Source organism: Muntiacus reevesi, chromosome 1 (genome assembly GCF_963930625.1).
Source record: "Muntiacus reevesi chromosome 1, mMunRee1.1, whole genome shotgun sequence".
Classification (NCBI taxonomy): domain Eukaryota; kingdom Metazoa; phylum Chordata; class Mammalia; order Artiodactyla; family Cervidae; genus Muntiacus; species Muntiacus reevesi.
The window spans coordinates 129,709,723-129,730,011 of record NC_089249.1 but is presented as its reverse complement, the minus strand read 5'-3'; the positions used below and the strand labels follow the sequence as shown (position 1 = coordinate 129,730,011).

The 20,289-nt window shown below is 36.7% G+C and overlaps 1 protein-coding gene across 1 annotated transcript in view; it reads right to left on the bottom strand.

Annotated features, from left to right (window-relative positions):
* Window positions 1-450: 450 nt before the first annotated feature.
* SLC44A5 (solute carrier family 44 member 5) overlaps window positions 451-20,289 on the bottom strand; it is a 113,182-nt gene continuing 93,343 nt past the window's right edge. The window contains exons 15-20 of the mRNA XM_065928313.1: window positions 11,405-11,508; window positions 10,069-10,142; window positions 9,398-9,468; window positions 9,200-9,288; window positions 7,403-7,487; window positions 451-748 (exon numbers count right to left, since the gene is read on the bottom strand). Of these exons, the coding sequence (XP_065784385.1) occupies window positions 642-748; window positions 7,403-7,487; window positions 9,200-9,288; window positions 9,398-9,468; window positions 10,069-10,142; window positions 11,405-11,508 (530 nt within the window). The 3' untranslated portion in view covers window positions 451-641. The remainder of the gene's footprint in view (window positions 749-7,402; window positions 7,488-9,199; window positions 9,289-9,397; window positions 9,469-10,068; window positions 10,143-11,404; window positions 11,509-20,289) is intronic.

Below are 20,289 nucleotides of genomic sequence, written 5' to 3'. Positions count from 1 at the left end.
TCACTAAACATTGCAGGATTTTTTTGTTAAACAATGTTTGTAAACTTGCCCACAAAAGCTGGGTGATATTAAACAGCCAGTAAGGCACTTTGTCAGAGAGGATGAAGTAGTAAAGGCTGGATGACTGACAGTTTGTTTAATAGGAAACAGTCTATACTTAGAGCAAAATCTGGAGTGGAGTGCTCCTTTTACGGATTTGCTGTCAAATGGGAGTGGGGAAAACTTTAAAATCTTCTCTTTCACTTTGCTTACCAATTTTCCCTGCAGAAGTCTTTTAGTTGTAATTTTTAAAATATATTAGGAGCTATTAGTTTAAATAATGTATCATTTTCAATCTAATATTTAAAACAATATTAACATATTCACTAGTATTTTCAAAACATCCAAACCACTCTCTTTAAAAATGAATTACCAAACAGAAGATCTTAGTATAAAAAATGTTCCGTGTTATTAACAATTCCCTTGCGACTTCTGATGGCTTCACATATTACAGTATAAGCTTTGGTATAAAACATGCAAATCAAAGCCAACAAGGTCGTGAATACAGGGTTCCGTACACAGAGCACTTGGAGAGGAGCGCAGCGCAGACCCAGGAGAGGAGGCAAGGTGACGCCGCTGCAGGACGACCCGAGTTTGCACTTCTACTGCTTCTTGGTGTCTACATTTCGCTTGTTCATAATCTTCATCAGAGACTGACTCATGTAATAGGGTCTTTCAGCAGAACCATCGTTTCTCTCTAAATCTTCCACTAGGAGGAAGAACGGTACAGGGTAAATATCAAAGCGTGGCTGTAAGAGAAGTGACATCGCCATCTGCTGTGTGCTTGCTTTACCGCAGTTCAAAATGTTATTTTAAAAAAACAGCAGTCTGGCATCAACGTTACTGTAAACACAACTATGAGAAAACAACCAGCCCTTGTTATTATGTCAATAAGATACTATCTCATTCTGTGTCCCAGGTCTGATTCTGCCAATAGCACCTGCCTCTCAGCTGCACGATTGAGAAAACAAGTTTTCTCTTTTTTTAGATAGTAAGCGTAATTATACGAAAATCAGGAGATGTATGAGGAATTTCTAAATTCACCTTCACATTCCTAAATTATGTATTGAATTTGTATTACGTATTGTATTATGTATTATGTATTGAATTTGCCTTCTAACTTACTGTATTAATTCAAAATTGCTTTTGTGTTTCAAGCAACAATTTAAGCAGTCTCATTTTCTAAAAAGATTCATAAATTTTCAGTACATTTCAAATCCTTGAACCGCAAATTTTGAGACGTATTGCTCCATTTACTCCATTTTTTTCACTGTTATTTAATTTCTTTCTAAGTGGCTTCCAAATTTTTCTCAAAAACAACACCCTTTTTTCTCTAAATATTTCAATTACACAGAGGTAATTAATGAAAAATATTTTTCTAACTAGATTAAGCACATAATATGGATTAAAACTTCTCTACTTAGAGCTTTCTAATTATTAAAAAATTATTAAGAAATATTGAACCAAACAACATTCCTTTTCCTATGATTTTTGCACCCAAGGGTTATATTCTTATAGTCAAGTTTAGAATGTATCTCCATACTGTTCAATGAATACTTTCACTGTGGCGAGTCTTCTGGTTTAATCAGCAGTTTTAATGTTAAGCATTTAATACATGGGTCCCATCTAGTACCAAGAATCTAAAAATAGAACTTATGATTACTAGCAATCTCCAAATGAATCTCCTTTGTCTTTCATAATTTTCTAATTCCTAGAACAGCCAAGAATATAAGAAGAAAATAAGCACCTGATTTCCCAGACATTAATTTATATTTTATTTAAGTGATTTCCCAACTTTTATGTGCATCAGAATCACTAGAGAACTTTTTAATAATTCACAAGCTGCCCCCACACCAAAATACTTACAGCAGAGTCTCTGGGGGTGGGGAGCACACATAGCAATATTTATAACAAATTCTCAGAGTGATTCTGATACATACACAGAAAATTAAATATTGTTTTATCATTATGAGTTTTTCAACTTCTCCTAAAAGGGGACTTATCCCTTATAATTTTCAACACTTAAGATAGAGGTAACTATTTGACTAGATTTTTGTTGTGAACCTTGTATTATTTCTTTTTAATTTTTTTTAATTTTTAATTTTAAATTGGAGTATAGCCAATTAACAATTTTGTGATTGTTTCAGGCACACAGATGAGGGACTCAGCCACACATATACATGTATCCATTCTCCCCAAAATCCCCTCTCATCCATGTATATTATTGAATAAAATAATAATAACAACTATCTAGAAATACAGGTTATCACTCTTCTCTGAATTATACTTCAAGGAGCATGGGAGTGAAGAAGGCTTTTGCCAAGATATGAAGCCGAATGATACTTTTGATTACAATCATCTCAAGAAAGTAAGCCAAGAATAAGATGGGGGCCATATAAGGACCCATATTTTGAAACTCTCCCATATTCATTGGCTTTTTGCTATTAAGCTGGTAGGAAGTCAGTGACCCCACACTTCAGGGTCGTTAAATAAATTACTAGTCATGTGAATTTATAACACAATAATACATTTCTGACTCTCTTCTTGGATACATGGATTATATCCAGATCATGCTCCTTTTTGTCAAGACATAAATAATCCTTATATACAAGCTTAGTGTAAAAGCCAAAAGGACACTGTTGACCCAGGACCCCTTTGGGGTACATTTTCACACTGTTCGCCATATCTTATGCTCTTGTACACAGGAGATGGATAGACAAGGTATGTGGGTGTCTGATTCATGCTTTGCTCTGCCATGCAAAAGACTAAGGCATGGCTGCCAGAGCCTGGTTTGTTGGTCTGGTCAGCAGAGGTGGAAGAATAATTTCCCTCCTGAACCCTTCAGGAAGAGATCTCCTAATCCACAGTATGCCCCTTGTAAAGGTACCAGCTGAGGTACCTATGGAGGGCTAATGTTTCCTTAGGGTAAAATCTGAAGTCTTACTTATCTTTTCTCTTTTTTCACTGAAAGTTAAGCTAAAATTAAACCTTTTATAGAACAAACCCACATGACCTCTTTAATCTAGAAAAACAGGCATGCTCATAAAAGATTTAATCACTCTTCTGAAACATATCCATACCCATTTTCTATATGGTAGGCATAAAGATTCATCTCTATTTGGGTTACAGACAAAGGGTACGAGTTATGTGGCCATCTCAGTTCTGCTCAGAATATTTTCATGGTGACCTCAGGTTCATATGATTAAAAATGATATTCCAGAACTCAGATTCAACTTTAATTTCATGACAACAAAATGGCCTATGAAGGTTCCATGGTGATTTTTACCTAGTCATGCTCTCTGTGGAACCTGTATAACCTTACCGTCTATATATTCATTATGGTCTTGAATCACTTTCTGAAATATACTTCCCAGGGAACCATTAATATAAGTTTAATCACAGTTTAGGATGTTGTCCACTTGCTTGAACAGTATAAATATAACCATAGCACCACATTTACAAATTTAGTACCATATGCTGGTTAACTACAAATCAACCTGTTTATGGCTAATTGATTAAATATTTATAGTGCTTTCAAAAGTTTCCTGAATATCTTTTACAAATATACATTTGTAAAAAGAAAGATCATCAAAGTGCCGCAATGGAAAACAGCATGCCAGGTTATAAAAGTTTGGAAACACTTTCAGCTATAGACTTTAAGAAAACATGTGACATTTACACCTTGCTCTTCAGTTAGAACCACAGTCTATAAAGTATCCTAGTTCACAGGGGCTACTGTCAAACTGCCTGATACCTCAGATGGTACCAGGTTCTTGCTTTTCAGGAATAGGTGCTGAAATTTCACATTACTTAAAAGCATCATTTTCCAATACAAATGATCTAATTTACAAAACTTCTACTTAAAAGTGAATGGCACTGTTTGGAGCTTTTCTACTTTTTCTGCTTCTGGGGAACTAGTTGCTTCTTGTTCAGAATTCCGTGCAGGGTAGGGGTTATGAAGTAGGGTTTTTCTGTTGATCCATCATTTCTTTCCAGATCTTCACCTGTATATGCAGCAGCCAAAGCAGGCAAAAGCAGCAAGCAGCGGCAGAATAATTATATGCATTTTAGAATTTGGAGAGTTGAACAGGGAAAAACCAGAGAAAGCAGTGTTAGAAAGTCAAATATAAGACAAATTAGTGCAGTTAAGTAGCCAATGCTAGTCAAAGGTAGCAGCTTCAACTTCTGCCAGGAAGCACTAAAACTTTGTAAATCCCACCCACTCCCAAAGAGGTTTATTTTGATAGTTTAAAGGTTAAAAGATCTTTTATGTCCTTTCAAAGGTGTTATCTTTAAATTCTGCAACTGTTCAGTTCATAAAGGTTCATAAAGGCCCTATCCTCTGAGATGAAGTTGAATAAAACGTGTGGCATGATACATGTGGAGAATAACTGAATTTCAGAGTTCAAAGTTGCTCTTAATGGTAATTCACACCCTAATGTTCCAGAGGAAGAAACTGAGACCCAGGGATGTGAAATGATTCTCCTAAAGTTGAAAGCTCTGGGGCAATCTGGATGAGGTGAGGACCCAGTTTCTAGACACCTACTTCAGATCTCACGCTGCTAACTAAAAGGTGCCCTGTCCTAAATCCTTGCAGTTTGCCTCAGATTACATTCAAAAGTTAATGCCATGTCTTCTGACTTCTGTAATACGTGAGTTTATATTCCTTTGCTATATAGCTTTGCTTAGGCTAATAGTAAGATGATGGGTATTCACTGAGCACACATCTACTGGTTGGTTGGGGGAAAGGATCAGGATGATGCTGAGAAGCAAGGAGAAGTTTACATAGAATTAAATTTCTTGCAGATACATATAATTCACAACTGATAATATCTCAACAAATATATAAATGCAACTTGATTCTGTTTTTACTAGTATATTAAAATATTATATTATTTTTAGTCTTTATTATGAAATAAAGGATAAGAAATATTATATAAAACCATAAAGCATAATCACTTAGAATATATCTAAGTTATTTTTCACCATACTCTCTTAGGAATGGTTGGATTATTGGTTTATCAGATTTTTACAGTGGATTTCACAGTGACTTTCCTCAGCTACAAAATGAAAAGCTAAGGAGGAAACATCATAGATGCTGAACATTTTTGTTCTTTTTTCCTTAATCATATTTCTATGTCACATATTATATGTTTATATCATTATTACTTTTGAGGAATGGGTAGGAACTTCAGTATCAATCACATAATAATGATGATAATCATCTACAAGTATTGTTTTCACCTATCTTGGGATCAGAATTCTCATTTCTTTGTAATGTTGAAAGGATGCTATGTTTCTATAGAGTAGAGTATTTGCAAGTGGTTCACATTTTTAAATATACCAGTTTTCTGGCAGTCAAGATAATAGGTATAAAGAGGTATGCAGAAATAACAACAACAACAACAAAAGGTACAGTTCCACACAATCAGAATTTGGTTTGGAATATCATTTAAGGAGAATATTTTCCAAAGTTAGATGTTGCCCAAAGTAACAGCTGGAGAGGGAAGAGAAACACAATTTAGTTTCTCTTGTTCTTTATTATCAATGACAAGAATATAAAAAAAAAAGTTCACATTCAACACACGATGTTTTGAACAAGGCTGAAATTATACCTGATTTTTAAGAACTTGGCAATATAGATGAGTGGAATATAGTAATATAGACGAGTGCAAAACATTTCTTCATTCTCAAATTTAGAATCCACTGTCAAAATTAAAATCCACGAGACTTGCCAAAGCTTCCAAAGACTGGAAACTGGTAGGTTCTAGACATTTCCTGGGATACATTTTGAGAAAACTTCGCAGTTACAAAAATGGGGAAGATCCCAGTGGGCTCTTCCAGTTTGGCTCCCATAATTAGCATTTGAGATGAAAGATCTCTGAACATTTGAAAGGTCTGTCTCTTCTTTGTCTTAAGCTACCTTATTCCTGTGTTCCTTCTTCCATCTCATACCTGAGCTGAAGTTTATTCATGTGATATTTTGTAGATGGCTTTCCTGACAAACCACTGAGGTGCTAGGAAAAGATTAAACATTCCAGTTCCATTTAGAGCTGAAGGAAGAGCTCACTTGTGCACAAAGTTCTCCTGATCTCTTTGTCCAGTTGTTGAAAATTGATTTGTAAATGTTCAGAAAGGAAAAAGAGGTCCAACCGTTTTCTAGAAGATTTTTTCCTTCACTATCACTCCCTATGAAATATATATACGTATATGTGTGTGTATATATATACGTGTTTGTGTGCTGAGTCACTCAGTTGTGTCCGACTCCTTATGACCCCAGGGACTGTAGGCGTCTCTGTCCATGGGATTCTCCAGGCAAGAATACTAGGGTGGGCGCCATGAGCACCATGAGCAGATGCCATGCCCTGCTCTAGGGGATCTTCCCAACTCAGGGTTCGAACCCAGGTCTTCTACATTGCAGGTGGTACACACAGACATACATATATATATATACACACACACATATACATTATCTCCTCTCCTGACCCCAGCATGCAGTTGGTGCTATGAGTTATACAAAAAAAACCCACTAAACTGTTCATTTTATACAGGTGGGTCACTCAGTAATGCCCTGTAATAGAATGTTTTCTCTGCTCCTCTTAAGAGCAATGTGCCAGAGAAATAATCTCTCAGAGGGTATTAGCTGTAAGGCTAACAAGCTCTGTTCTTTCATCTGTTGACCTTACTTTATCTAGGCTGAAGGTGACAACAGATCAAGCTCCTGATGGCACTAGAGTCCCCAGGACTTGTAAGGTGAGGTACTAATAGAAAACATACCCGGTCTGTGTATGTGAGTAGCACAGGCTCCATAGAGGCACAGTGCAGAAGTCAGTGATGAAAGCCCTAATGAAATATTTTAACGACAAGCATCAGAGTTGATCTAAACATTTCCAAGACACGCCTCCCTACTAATCCTATCTATCTGTCATTGTGTTACCTAGTGTGAATTGGCTCTATGTATCTTTGAAATCATTGCCAGCTTGGCTTTATCAGAAACTATAATGGATCTTCTCAAGAGTCCCCGAAGCCCAGCCTCAAAGCCCAGTTAAGTCTTCAGTTGTTAATGAAACATAACAGAAGCCAATCATGACTATAAATTTGAAAACATTTTCAGAAATTAAAAAACAATTTCATGCTAACACCATGCCATGATGCCTGACTCTCCTGTGCTTTGCAAATACCATCTCTCAGCTCTTAAGTTTTAAAAAGAATCTATTTAGACAGTGTCCCTTTCCATATAAACACTGTTTTGCAGTTGTAGCCAGGTCATAGCAAATCCACAGCCAGCTAAAGACATGGGTGTAAACCTTTTCATCTTTCGGTTATCCACTGAAGAGGGAAAGCACACATACTGAAAACTTACAGAAGCAGATGAAAATTGTTTCAATACACATTGCATAGACGCTGAAGAATCCATGTGCAATTATGTAAGATCCAACAATCACTGTCTGTAAATGAGTAGAGAAAAGAATGAAGATGTTGTAAATTTGTCCAAAAGAACAATAATACAGTTTTAAATGAAATCATGATAAGGAAGCTTTGAAGTACTCTTTGACGGAAAAGATTTCAATATAGAAATGTAAAAGATTCAAAGATAATGTTTTTGAGTGTATTTGAACTGAGATTTAAACAAAATGTACCAGATTATTTGCCAATTTTCTTTTCACTATCCCTAATGTCTACCAAAAGCATCCCAGATCTAGGATCCTGCATACTGAGGCAGTAAAGCACAGTTTTTTGTTTTGTTTCATATTTTCATGGAATAATCTTATTCTTTTTAAAATATTCATTTATTTTTGGCTGTGCTATGTCCTCATTGCTGCATGTGGGCTTTCTCTAGTTATGACAAGTGGGGGCTACTTTCCAACTGTAGTGGGGCTTCTCACTGGGGTGGCTTCTCGTCTTGCAGGGTGCAGGTTTTAGGTGCATGAGCTTCCACAGTTGTGGCTCACCGGCTTGGCTGCCCCGTGGCATGTGGAATCTTTCCAGATCAGGGATTGAATCCATGTCTCCCGCATTGGCAGGTAGATTTTTTTTTTTTAACCACTGAGCCACCAGGAAGGCCCAGCAGGTAGACTCTTAACTACTGGACCACCGGGGAAGCCCAGAGCATAGGAGTTAAGAGCACACACTGCCTAAGTTTAATCACAGCTCAGGCACTCACTCAAGTCACTTATCTCTCTGTGCTTCCTATGGAAGATTGTTGGCGGGGAAGCAGAGAATGTAACAATGGTGTTTATGACACACGGATTGAGTGAGTTATTAATAATATACTGTAAAAGATCCCACAGGGTTCCCTCCAGGTCCTCTCCAGTTGCCACATCTATCCCCCAGTTGTTGGGAATGTAGGCAGGCAGCTGATGACTCAGCTGTTTTGCTCCACAGGACTTGCTTTCGCAGGGAACCGCCGCACTCAAGGTTACACTGTCATTCAGAGGGCAACCCTTGCCAATGGCTGCCTGATGCAGTGTATAGAGACCTAGCCCCGTGTCAGAAATTCCTATAATTATGTCTGAAGCTTCAACTGTAATGGCAGCACGGATCAGCTTCTTTTTTTGCCCAGCCCTGTCCTCCTCTCTTCCTTTCCGGTGTATCCCCAGAGAGCACTTCATAATAAGCCCTCTGCTTGCAATCCTGTCTCAGGGGTTGCTTCCAAGGAACCCAAGCTCCACAGCAGAATGAGGCTGGGCACAAAGTAAGACTAATCATGTTAGCTATCATTATTTCTCCTATTTCTTTTCTTTTTTTTTCTTTTACTTTGCCATCTCTCATAAATCAAAGTCAGTATTACCCAGCAGCTATGGAATGAATTGTGTCCCCTCAAAATTCCTACATGGAAACCCAATCCCCAGTGTGATGGCATCTGGGGGTGGGACCTTTGGGAGGCAATGAGGAAACAAGGATGGAGACCTCGTGAATGGTTAGTGCCCTTATAAGAGAAGATGAGAGAGGATCTCTGTTTCTGCCTTGTTAGGATATAGCAAGAAGGTATGCTTTTGCAAATTAGGAAGGAAGCTCTGACTAGGGACTGAATCTGTGGGCACCTTGATCTTGGACTTCTCAGTTTTCAAAACTGTGATGAATAAACCCCTATTGTTTAAGCCACACCCAGTCTATGGTATTTTTATTGCAGCAGCTCAAACTTACTATCAGCTCTTACCAGCAAAGGTACCCAGTAGTAATTTAAAGATGTTGGTCCTTCTATAATCACTGGGAGTCTTTCGGTGAAAAGTAGAAAGGCCAGGACACCTGGAGCAAAGGAATATAGCATTTTGTCATAAAGAAGTTTTTCTAAGCACCTGTTAAATTTTTTCGAAACTTCATTGTTGTTGTTATTGTTATTATTATTACTACTTACCTATACACCCAGCAACTAGAATCTTCCCCAGGATTAGTACAAAGTCTGTCACTCTATCCATAACTGCAATTCTGAGAATCAGAAAAAAAAAGTATAATTTTGTGTTTAACTTAGATTTATTACTAGAAATTTATGAAAGTAAATATTCATTTTGATGTGTCTTTGCTGAAATCTTACTTAGCATTTATTAAATGCAAGAAATGAAGGAACCCAGGCATGAAATTCTGACTTAATTATAAGGAACTAAACAGAAAATGGCATTATAGGGATGTCAGGAGCTATTGGTGGTGTCAGCCTCTCTCACTAATTTGAGGACTATAGACACCCTGCATCCTGAGGATGGCTGCATTGGTTCTCTGATTTTGTTCACTCAGACTGTCAATTTTGGGAGGAAGGAAAAGTCGGAAACGTGATGATAATATTTGTGTGGGGGAATTTCTTGAGCATAGGGTATAATAAAGATGAGTAAGTGCCAGTGGGTATAAAGGTATAGATGGATGATGGGAGCAACAGTTCAAAGACATACAAAGAAATTAAAGGTGTGTAGGAGAAGATTTAAATCTTTTAACATAAAAGAGAAGATTCATGTCTAATAAAACCACCAACATGTGAAGTATGAATGCTCAAGATTCACCAAACCATCCACTGCAATGCTCAACCTGCTTACTTACTTTAAAATATTTCTCATCAGCAGATTGAAAGCATCTCTTGCTGACTTGCAGAAGTTTTTGCCGTATATTGCCATCTGAGGAAGACAGTTGATATTATTCTGATAACTTAACAAGGCCAACAGACAATCCAATGACAGGAACATTAATTAATTCTCTGTCACCCATTCAGTTACTCTCATTCATCTTTCCAACCTTTGGGCTCATGGGAGGCTTGGGAACCATGTATCCTCAACTCTGCACAACTCTCAGAGTCATTGACAATAAGGTATATTTTCAGTTGCTATTTTCACTTAATTCCATGGGAACCTTTAAACAGAGGTAGGTCTTCTCAAATCCCTGGTCACAGCTTGTCTTTGAAGGGTTTTGGCTATGTATTGCTGAATAGGTTAAATGTTGTAGCATTCACATTAAAAATTACTCCCAGGAAACCCTATGCCTTCCAATACACACTTGCTTTATTGATTAAGAGGCTCAATAAAATATTCTCACTGGAGTTATATAAATGACTCTTTGAATATCCATAACTATTTGAATCACACCATCAGACCCTAAATCACTGTGATAATCAAGTGTTAATAAGGTTGTAGTTGCTAAATTTTAGAACAATATTTTTGGATCCCCTATTTAAAAAAAAAAACTCTTTAGAAGCCTCCATATTCCTATTGGAAATAAGTAACAAATTCAGTTATATTATCAATTCCCACACATTTCAAAATAAGAATCATAAAAAGAAACAGATCCTTCATTTAAAGTGTGTAAATTTCAGAATTAGAAGAATATTTTCTTTTCATCGTGAAATCTAGACTAATTAAGCTTCCCTCCCGTGAAAGTATGTCAAAGACAAATAATATTATTTTCAATCTAGCACATTTTATATTTCTAAGGGAAATAATGGGCTTCCCAGGTAGTGCAGAGGTAAAGAATCTGCCTGCCAATGCAGGAAATACAGGTTTGCTCTCTGGGTCGGGAAGATCCCCTGGAAGGGGAAGTGGCAACTCATTTCAGTATTCTTGACTGGAGTATTCCATGGACAGAGGAGCCTGGAGGGCTACAGTCCATGGGGTTGCAAAGAGTCAGACACGACTGAGGGTACACACACACAAGGGAAATAATATTTTCCCTCTTCATAAAGGTATTGAAGGTAATAATGAAGTACAGTTAAGTTACTATCTCAGCTAGGAAAGCATAATCCTGAATCATGCATTGGATTCACAAATTCTTGTGTCAACATAGTGATAAATTCAACTGTTTGATGTACAAGTGCTTTTGAGATGGAAATGTAGACATGAAATTCAGGTTTGCAAAGAAGTTTAGTAAATAAAAATAATCTACTTACCATAACATAGGCATTTCTGTTCAAAAACTTTACTGCTTTTTCCAAACACCAGAAACAGCATCTCAGGCAGCATTTTAGGAATTTAGAAATGTTGCTCTGGGCCTCTATGAGAAGGAGATATTTAAACTTATTAATGATTTGTAGACTCTATGAATAAAAATAAATAATAGCAAAATTTTAAATGGGATTTTTTATTTAACTGTAATAAAAAATATATATATAATTTACCATTTTAACCACTTTTAAGTGTACAACACAGTAGCATTAAGTACACTCATAGTACTGTGAAACTGCCATCACTATCAATTTCCAGAACTTTTCATCATCTCATAGAAACTCTGTACCCATTAAAACAATAGCTCCTCATTCTCCCCTCCTCCATGTCCCTGGTAACCTCTATCATACTTCTGTCTGTATGAATTTGCCTCTTCTGGATACCTTATATAAGCAGAATCTTACAATATTTGACCTTTTGTGTCTTACTTATTTCACTTAACATTAAGTTATGAGGATCCATCTATTACATTTATTTTTAGAGCTGAATAATATTCTGTTGTACGTATGTATGTGTGTGTGTGTGTGTGTATATGTGTATATATTTGTGTGTATATATGTGTATGTATATATATATACACACACACACACACAAACAATTTTGTCATTTTTTTAAATCTGTTATTGGAAACTTGTGTTGTTTCTATCTTTTGGCTGTTGTGAATAATGCTGCTATGAATATTGGTGCCCAAGTGTTTATTTGAGTCCCTGCTTTCAAACTTTTTGAGTATATATCTAGAAGTGGAAATGCTGGATCATATGGCAGTCATATTTTTAACTTTTTAAAGAATCACCATACTGTTTTCCACAGTGGCAATATGACTTTACATTCCTACCAGAAATACACAGGTGTTCCAATTTATCCTCAACCTACAAACATATTATTTTTCATTTTTTGATAGTAGCCATTCTATTGGGTATGAAGTTGGGTATTGGGTATTCTATTGGGTATGAAGCTCATTATGTTTTTGATTTGCATTTCCACAATGACAAATATTGAGCATTCTTTCATATATTTATTTACCACTTATATACTTTCTTCAGAGAGATATTTATGCAAATCATTTGCAGGAGGGACAAAGATGGTAACAAGGAGGCTCCTGAACTTCCCTCCTCCCACAGATACACCAAATGTATAGCAACACTTGGAGCAATTTCCTCTGAGAGAAATCCAGAAACAAACTGAGTAACTCCTTCACATCAGGCAACTAAAAAAATCTAACAGTGAAATTGTAGGAAAAGCTGAGACACACTCACCATAAACCCTACCCCTGGCACAATGCCATACTCCAGGACAATACCCCCAACTCTCAGCTTCTCCCTGAGGAGTAAAGGGTTTGAGCAGCACATCAAGGATTCCAACTTTCAAGATTCCCACTCAAGAGACGACCCCCAAAATATTTAGCTCTGAAGCCAAAGGGGCTTATGCCCACAAGTTCTATGGGACTAGAAACAACTATAAGCAATCACAGAGACTAGCAAAGAGCAAGCAAAAATGCCCATCTTCCAGTCTTTTCCTGGGAAGGGACTGAGTGCATATTTTACCACATTCTGCCTAAAAGTTGAATTTCTAATTTGCACACTCTAGATCTACCTGTGGTCCTACAAGGAGCTCGGGGGAGCAGGTCACCAACTTCTTTTTGGAAGGAGCTTGTACACATGCCTGGTGACCCAGCTTTGTGTAGCTCTAGATAGGGCTTGCACTTATGAGTCTCACAGGACTGTAGAAAACAAAGAATCAGTTTTTAAATGGTTAAGGAGTGCCCTACCACCACTAACCATTACCATGACTATACATCCTGGCTGAGTGCTGAGGAAGCAGGCAAAAGCTTCCCTCCTAGTTTCTCCCTGAAAGGGGCTTAACTACATACTTTTCCAGCTGATGTCTGAGGATTTAGCTTCTAATCAGCCTTGTCTAGGTTCTGACTGTGACCCTTCCCTTTGGGACACCGACAGGTCTAGTTACACTTTCAACTACTAAGAGCTACTTAACTATGATGGTTAAGACAATCACAAAGATTTGAGAGAAGAAGAAGCTTGGGCTGGGCTGATTAATGAAGCTCATCTCCTATATGAGACTAGTCTGTCAAATTGGGAAAGATGGCTGCTTTATCTAATGCGCAGAAACAAATAAAGAGAGTCAAGAAAAAAATGAAGGAACGAAGGAATATGTTCCAAATAAACAAACAAGATATATTTCCAAAACTGGCATTTAGGAAACAGAGATCATTGACTTACCCAATACAGAATTCAAAATAATGGTCGAGAAGATGCTTACCATGGTCAGGGAGCAATGCATGAACAAAATGAGAATTTCAATAAAGAGACAGAAAATTTCTAAAATTCAAAACAGAATTTATAGAGCTCAAAATTACAAAATTGGACTGAAAAATTAAACAAAGGAATTCAACAGCATACTAGATCTAGTGAAAGAAAGGAGCAATGAATTCAAAGACAATGCAATGGGGTTTATCCACTTAGAGAAAGCATGAAGTTATAAGAGATTAATGTGACACCATCAAGCAGACCATTATATATATTACAGAGGTCCCAGAGGAAGAAGAGAGAACAAAAAGGGGCAGAAAACACATACAAAGAAATAATGACTGAAAATTTCACTAGCCTGGACAAACACATCCAGATCCAGAAAGTTTAAAGAATACCAATCTAAAGAGATCTACATTGAATCACATAGAGTTAATTTTCAAAAGTCAGGTAAAGGCAGCAGAAAGGAAGGAACTTCTTAATATACAAGGAAATCCCCATAAGAATATAAACATATTTTTCAGCAGAAACTTTGCAGGCCAGAATGAAGTAGAATATATTAAAAGAGTTGAAAGGAAAATCTGCCAACCAAGAGGCAATCTATGTGGCAAAGTTATCCTTCAGCATTGAAGGAGAGGTAAGAGTTTTCCAGACAGGCAAAAGCTAAGAGTTCATCACCAGTAGACCAGCCTTACAAGAAATATTAAAGGGAGTTCTTTAAGCTGAAACAAAAGGATGCTAATTAGTAACATGAAAATATATGAAAGCATAAAACTCACAGTAAAGGTAAATATACACTTAAATTCAAAATGGTCTAAAATTTTAATGGTACTGGTAAATCACTTAGAACTATAGTATAAAGGTTAAAGGCAAAGTATTAAAAGGACTTTTTAATGTATAACTACACAGCTTGTTAATGGATCCACAACATAAAAAGATGTAAACTGTGATATCAAAAGCATTGTAGCATAAAATATATGTGCATAGGGGATATAAAAATGTAGAATTTTTGTATGCGTTACTAATTCACTTGTTATCAGCTATAAGATATATTTTCTTTTTTGAAAAGAATTGTTATCAGCTATAAGATATTTTAACTATAAGGTATTTGGTTATTATACTGCTGATGTGCTCAGTCGTGGCTGACTCTTTGTAATCACATGGACTGTAGCCCTCCAGGTTCCTCTGTCCATGGAATTTTCCAGGCAAGAATACTGGAGTGGGTTACTATTTCCTTCTCCTTTAGTTATTATAACTATAAGATAATTTACATAAGCCTCACAATAACCACAGTGCAAAATCCTATAGTAGACACAAGAAAGGAATCAAAAGATACCACTATATAAAATGATAAAATCACAAAGAAAGAGAAGAAAAACCAAAAAACTTTAAAACAGCCAGACAAGAGTTAACAAGATAGAAGAAAGTAAGTCTATAACTTGCAATAATTACAACTATGTAAATGAACTAAATTTTCCAATCAAAAGACAGAATGGCTGAATGAAAATTTTTAAAAAGATTCAAGTATATGCTACCTACAGGAGCCTCATTTCACCTTTAAAGACATACTGAGACCAAAACTGAAAGATTAGAAAAAGATTTTTCCATGAAAATGGAAGTCAAAAGAAACCAGGTGTACCTATATTTGTATCAGTCAAAATAGACTTTAAGCCAAAACCTGAAACAAGGCACAAAGCTCATTCAATTCAGTTCAGTTCAGTCTCTCAGTTGTGTCCAACTCTTTGCGACCCCATGGACTGCAGTACGCCAGGCCTCCCCCTGGAGTCCACTCAAACTCATGTCCATTGAGTCAGTGATGCCATCCAACTATCTCATCCTCTGTCATCCCCTTCTCCTCCCACCTTCAATCTTTCTCAGCATCAGGGTCTTTTCAAATGAGTCAGCTCTTCACATCAGGTGACCAAAGTATTGGAGTTTCAGCTTCAGCATCAGTCCTTCCAATGAATATTCAGGTCTGATCTCCTTTAGGGTGGACAGGTTAGATCTCCTTGCAGTCCAAGGGACTCTCAAGAATCTTCTCCAACACCACAGTTTTAAAGCATCAATTTTTCGACTCTCAGCTTTTTTTTATAGTCCAAATCTCACATCCATACATGACCACTGGAAAAACCATAGCCTTGACTAGATGGACCTTTGTTGACAAAGTAGTCTCTGCTTTTTAATATGCTGTCTATGTTGGTCATAACTTTTCTTCCAAGGAGTAAGCATCTTTTAATTTCATGGCTGCAATCACTATCTGCAGTGATTTTGGAGCCAAAAAAATAAGTAAATAAAGTCTGTCACTGTTTCCACTGTCTCCCCATCTATTCACCATGAAGTGATGGGACCAGATGCCATGATCTTAATTTTCTGAATGTTAAGCTTTAAGCCAACGTTTTCACTCTCCTCTTTCACTTTCCTCAAGACGCTCTTTAGTTCTTCTTCACTTTCTGCCATAAGGGTGGTGTCATCTGCATATCTGAGGCTATTGATATTTCTCCCAGCAATCTTGATTCCAGCTTGTGCTTCCTCCAGCCCAGCATTTCTCATGATGTACTCTGCGTATAAGTTAAATAAGCAGGATGACAACATACAGCCTTGACGTACTTCTTTCCCTATTTGGAACCAGTCTATTGTTCCATGTCCAGTTTTAACTGTTGCTTCTTGACCTGCATACAGATTTCTCAAGAGGCAGCTCAGGTGGTCTGGTATTCCCATCTCTTTAAGAATTTTCCACAGTTTGTTGTGGTACAAAGTTCATTATACAATTAAAACAGGATCTGTTTATCAAGAGTAGATAGAAATTATAAATATTTATGCACCTAACATTGGAGCACCTGAATATATAAAGTAGATATAAATAGATATGAAGGAAGAAATATTTAGCAATATAATAATAGCATAGATTTTCAAAATTCCCTTTTTAACAATGGGTTGTCCAGATAGAAAATCAAAAAGGGAGCACTGGACTTCAGTACATATTAACTAATGTTAAGATGGACTTAACATTTATAGTACTTTCCATTCAACCACAGAAGAATACACATTCTTCTCAAGTATACATGGAGCATTCTCCAGGATAGATCATGTAAGTCACAAAATAAGTATTAATAAATGCAAGATGTCTGAAATCATATTAAGCCTCTTTTCTAAAGACAATAGTATGAAACTAGAGGTCAATTACAAGAAGAAAACTGGAAAATTCACTAATGTGTGGAGATCAAACAACATGCCACTGAATAATCAAGAGGTGAAAGAATAAATCAAAAGTGAAATCAAAGAGCAACTTGAAACAAAGGAAAATAGAAACATAACACATCAAAACATACAGAATGCAGCAAAGCAGTTCTAAGAGGTAAGTTCACAGCAATAAACACCTATGTTATTTAAAAAGGTATCAGAAAAACTAACTTCACACCTCAAGGAATTAGAAAAAAAGAAGAAACTAAGTACAAAGTTAGTATAAGAAAGGAAATAGTAAAGCTCAGACTGGAAATAAATGAAAGAGACTGAAAAAGCAATCAAAAAGATATATGAAAATACCAGCTTGTTTCTGCAAACACAGAATTGACAAACCCTTCACTAGACTAATTGAGAAAAAAGGAGAGAAGGCTTAAATATTAATAAATTCAGAAATGAAACAGGAAACATTATGACTGATAACATACATAAAGGATCATAACTGACTACATATGACTACTACTACATATGGCTACTATTTTACACCAACAAATGTGACTACCTAGACGAAGTGAATAAATTCCTAGAAACATATAACTTGCTGAACTGAATCATGAAGGAGTAGAAAATCTGAACAGATCAACTCCTAGCAAAGATTTGGAATCAGTAATCAAAAACCTCCCAACAAAGCAAAGTCCAGGATCAAGTGGCTTCACTGGTGAAATTTTACCAAACATTCAAAGAAGAATTAATATAAATATAACTCTTCTCAAACTCAAACAACGGAAGTGGAAAGGACATTTACAAACTCATTTTATGAGGCTAGCATGACCCTGATACCAAACCCACACAAGGGCACTGCAAGAAAAGAAAATTATAGGCCAGTATCCCTGATAAATATAAATGCAAAGATCCTTAACAAAATATTAGCAAATTGAATTCAATATGAAATTAGAAGAATCACATGCCAAAATCAAGTAGGATTAATACCAGCATGCAAGGATGGTTCAACATATGCAAATTAATAATATGGTCCACATTACCAAAAACATCTATTTATTCTTTATTGACTATGCCAAAGCCTTTGACTGTGTGGATCACAATAAATTGTGGAAAATTCTGAAAGAGATGGGGATACCAGACCACCTGACCTGCCTCTTGAGAAATCTGTATACAGGTCAGGAAGCAACAGTTAGAACTGGACATGGAACAATAGACTGGTTCCAAATAGGAAAAGGAGTACATCAAGGCTGTATATTGTTACCCTGCTTATTTAACTTATATGCAGAGTATATCACGAGAAATGCTGGGCTGGATGAAGCAAAAGCTGGAATCAAGATTGCCGGGAGAAATATCAATAACCTCAGATACGCAGATGACACCACCCTTATGGCAGAAAGTGAAGAAGAACTAAAGAGCGTCTTGAGGAAAGTGAAAGAGGAGAGTGAAAACATTGGCTTAAAACTCAACTTTCCAAAAATTAAGATCATGGCATCTGGTCCCATCACTTCATGGCAAATAGATGGGGAAACAGTGAAAACAGTGGCTGACTTTATTTTGGGGGGCTCCAAAATCACTGCAGATGGGATTGCAGCCATGAAATTAAGACACTTACTCCTTAGAAGGAAAGTTATGACTAATCTAGACAGTATATTAAAAAACAGAGACATTACTTTGCCAACAAAGGTCCATCTAGTCAAGGCTATGGTTTTTCCAGTAGTCATGTATGGATGTGAGAGTTGGACTATAAAGAAAGCTGAGCTCTGAAGAATTGATGCTTTAGAACTGCAGTGTTGGAGAAGACTCTTGGGAGTCCCTTGGATTGCAAGGAGACCCAACCAATTCATCCTAAAGGAGATCAGTCCTGGCTGTTCATTGGAAGGATTGATGTTGAAACTGAAAGTCCAATACTTTGGCCACCTGATGTGAAGAGCTGACTCATTTGAAAAGACCCTGATGCTGGGAAAGATTGAAGGCAGGAGGAGAAGCGGATGACAGAGGATGAGATGGCTGGATGGCATCACAGACTCAATGGACATGGGTTTGGTTGGACTCCGGGAGTTGGTGATGGGCAGGGAGGCCTGGCATGCTGTGGTTCATGGGCTTGCAAAGAGTTGGACACGACTGAGCGACTGAACTGAACTGAACATTAACAAAACGAAGGTGAAAAATCATATGTTTATCTCAATAGATGCAGAAAAATTACTTGACAGAACTCAACTTCCTTTTGTAATAAAATCTCTTAGTATACTGGTTATAGAAGGCTTGAACATAACCAAGACCATTTCTTACAAGCCCACAGCTAACATCATACTCAATGGTAAAAAGCTGAAAGCTTTTCCCCTGATAATAGGTACAAGACAAGGATGCCCACTAATGCCACATTTTTTCAGTTTAGAACTTGGAAGACTCAGAACTATTAGGCAAGTAAAACAAATAAATGGTATTCAAATCAGAAAGGAAGAAGATTGTCTCTGTTTGCAGATCAATGGTATTACATAAGAAAACTCTACAGTCTCCACCAAAAAACAATTAAAGCTAGTACATGAAATCAGTAGAGTTTCAGGTAATGAAATCAATATACAAAAATCGGTTGTTTTTTGTACACCAACAACTAATTATTGGAATTAGAAATTGAGCACAGCTTCATTTACAATTACATCAAAACAATAAAATAACTAGAAATAAATGTAAATGAAGAGAAATACTTGTGTATTAAAAATTGTGAGCTATTGACAAAAAAGAATGAAGAAACAAATAAGCTGAAAATATTCCATGTTCATGCATTGAAAGAATGAATATTGTTAAAATATAATTTAAAATGTAATTTAATGTACACTTGAAATGTTATTCTTGGGCTTCCCTGGTGGCTTAGACAGTAAAGAATCTGTCTGCAATGTGGGAGACCTGGGTTTGATCCCAGGGTTGGGAAGATCCCCTGGAGGAGGGCATGGCAACCCACTCCAGTATTCTTGCCTGGAGAATCCCCGTGGACAGAGGAGCCTGATGGGCTACAGTCCATGGGGTCGCAAAGAGTCGGACCTGACTGAGTGACTAAGCACACAGCACAGAATGTGTACAGTACCCAAAGGAATCTAAAACTTTCATGCAATCCCTAATAAAATTTCAATGCTTTTTTTCACAGAAACAGGAAAAGCAATCCTAAAATATTATAACATCACAAGAAATCCAAATAACCAAAGCAATTAAGAAAGAGTAACAAGGCTAAAGGCCTTATACTTTCTGGTTTCAAATTCTTTTGCAAAGTTAAAGTAATCAAAACAGTATGGTACTCGCATAAAAAATAGAGAGCCCAGAAATAACCCATGCATCTATGGTCAATTTTTGACAAAAAGTCAAGAATATACAATGAGAAAAAAACAGTT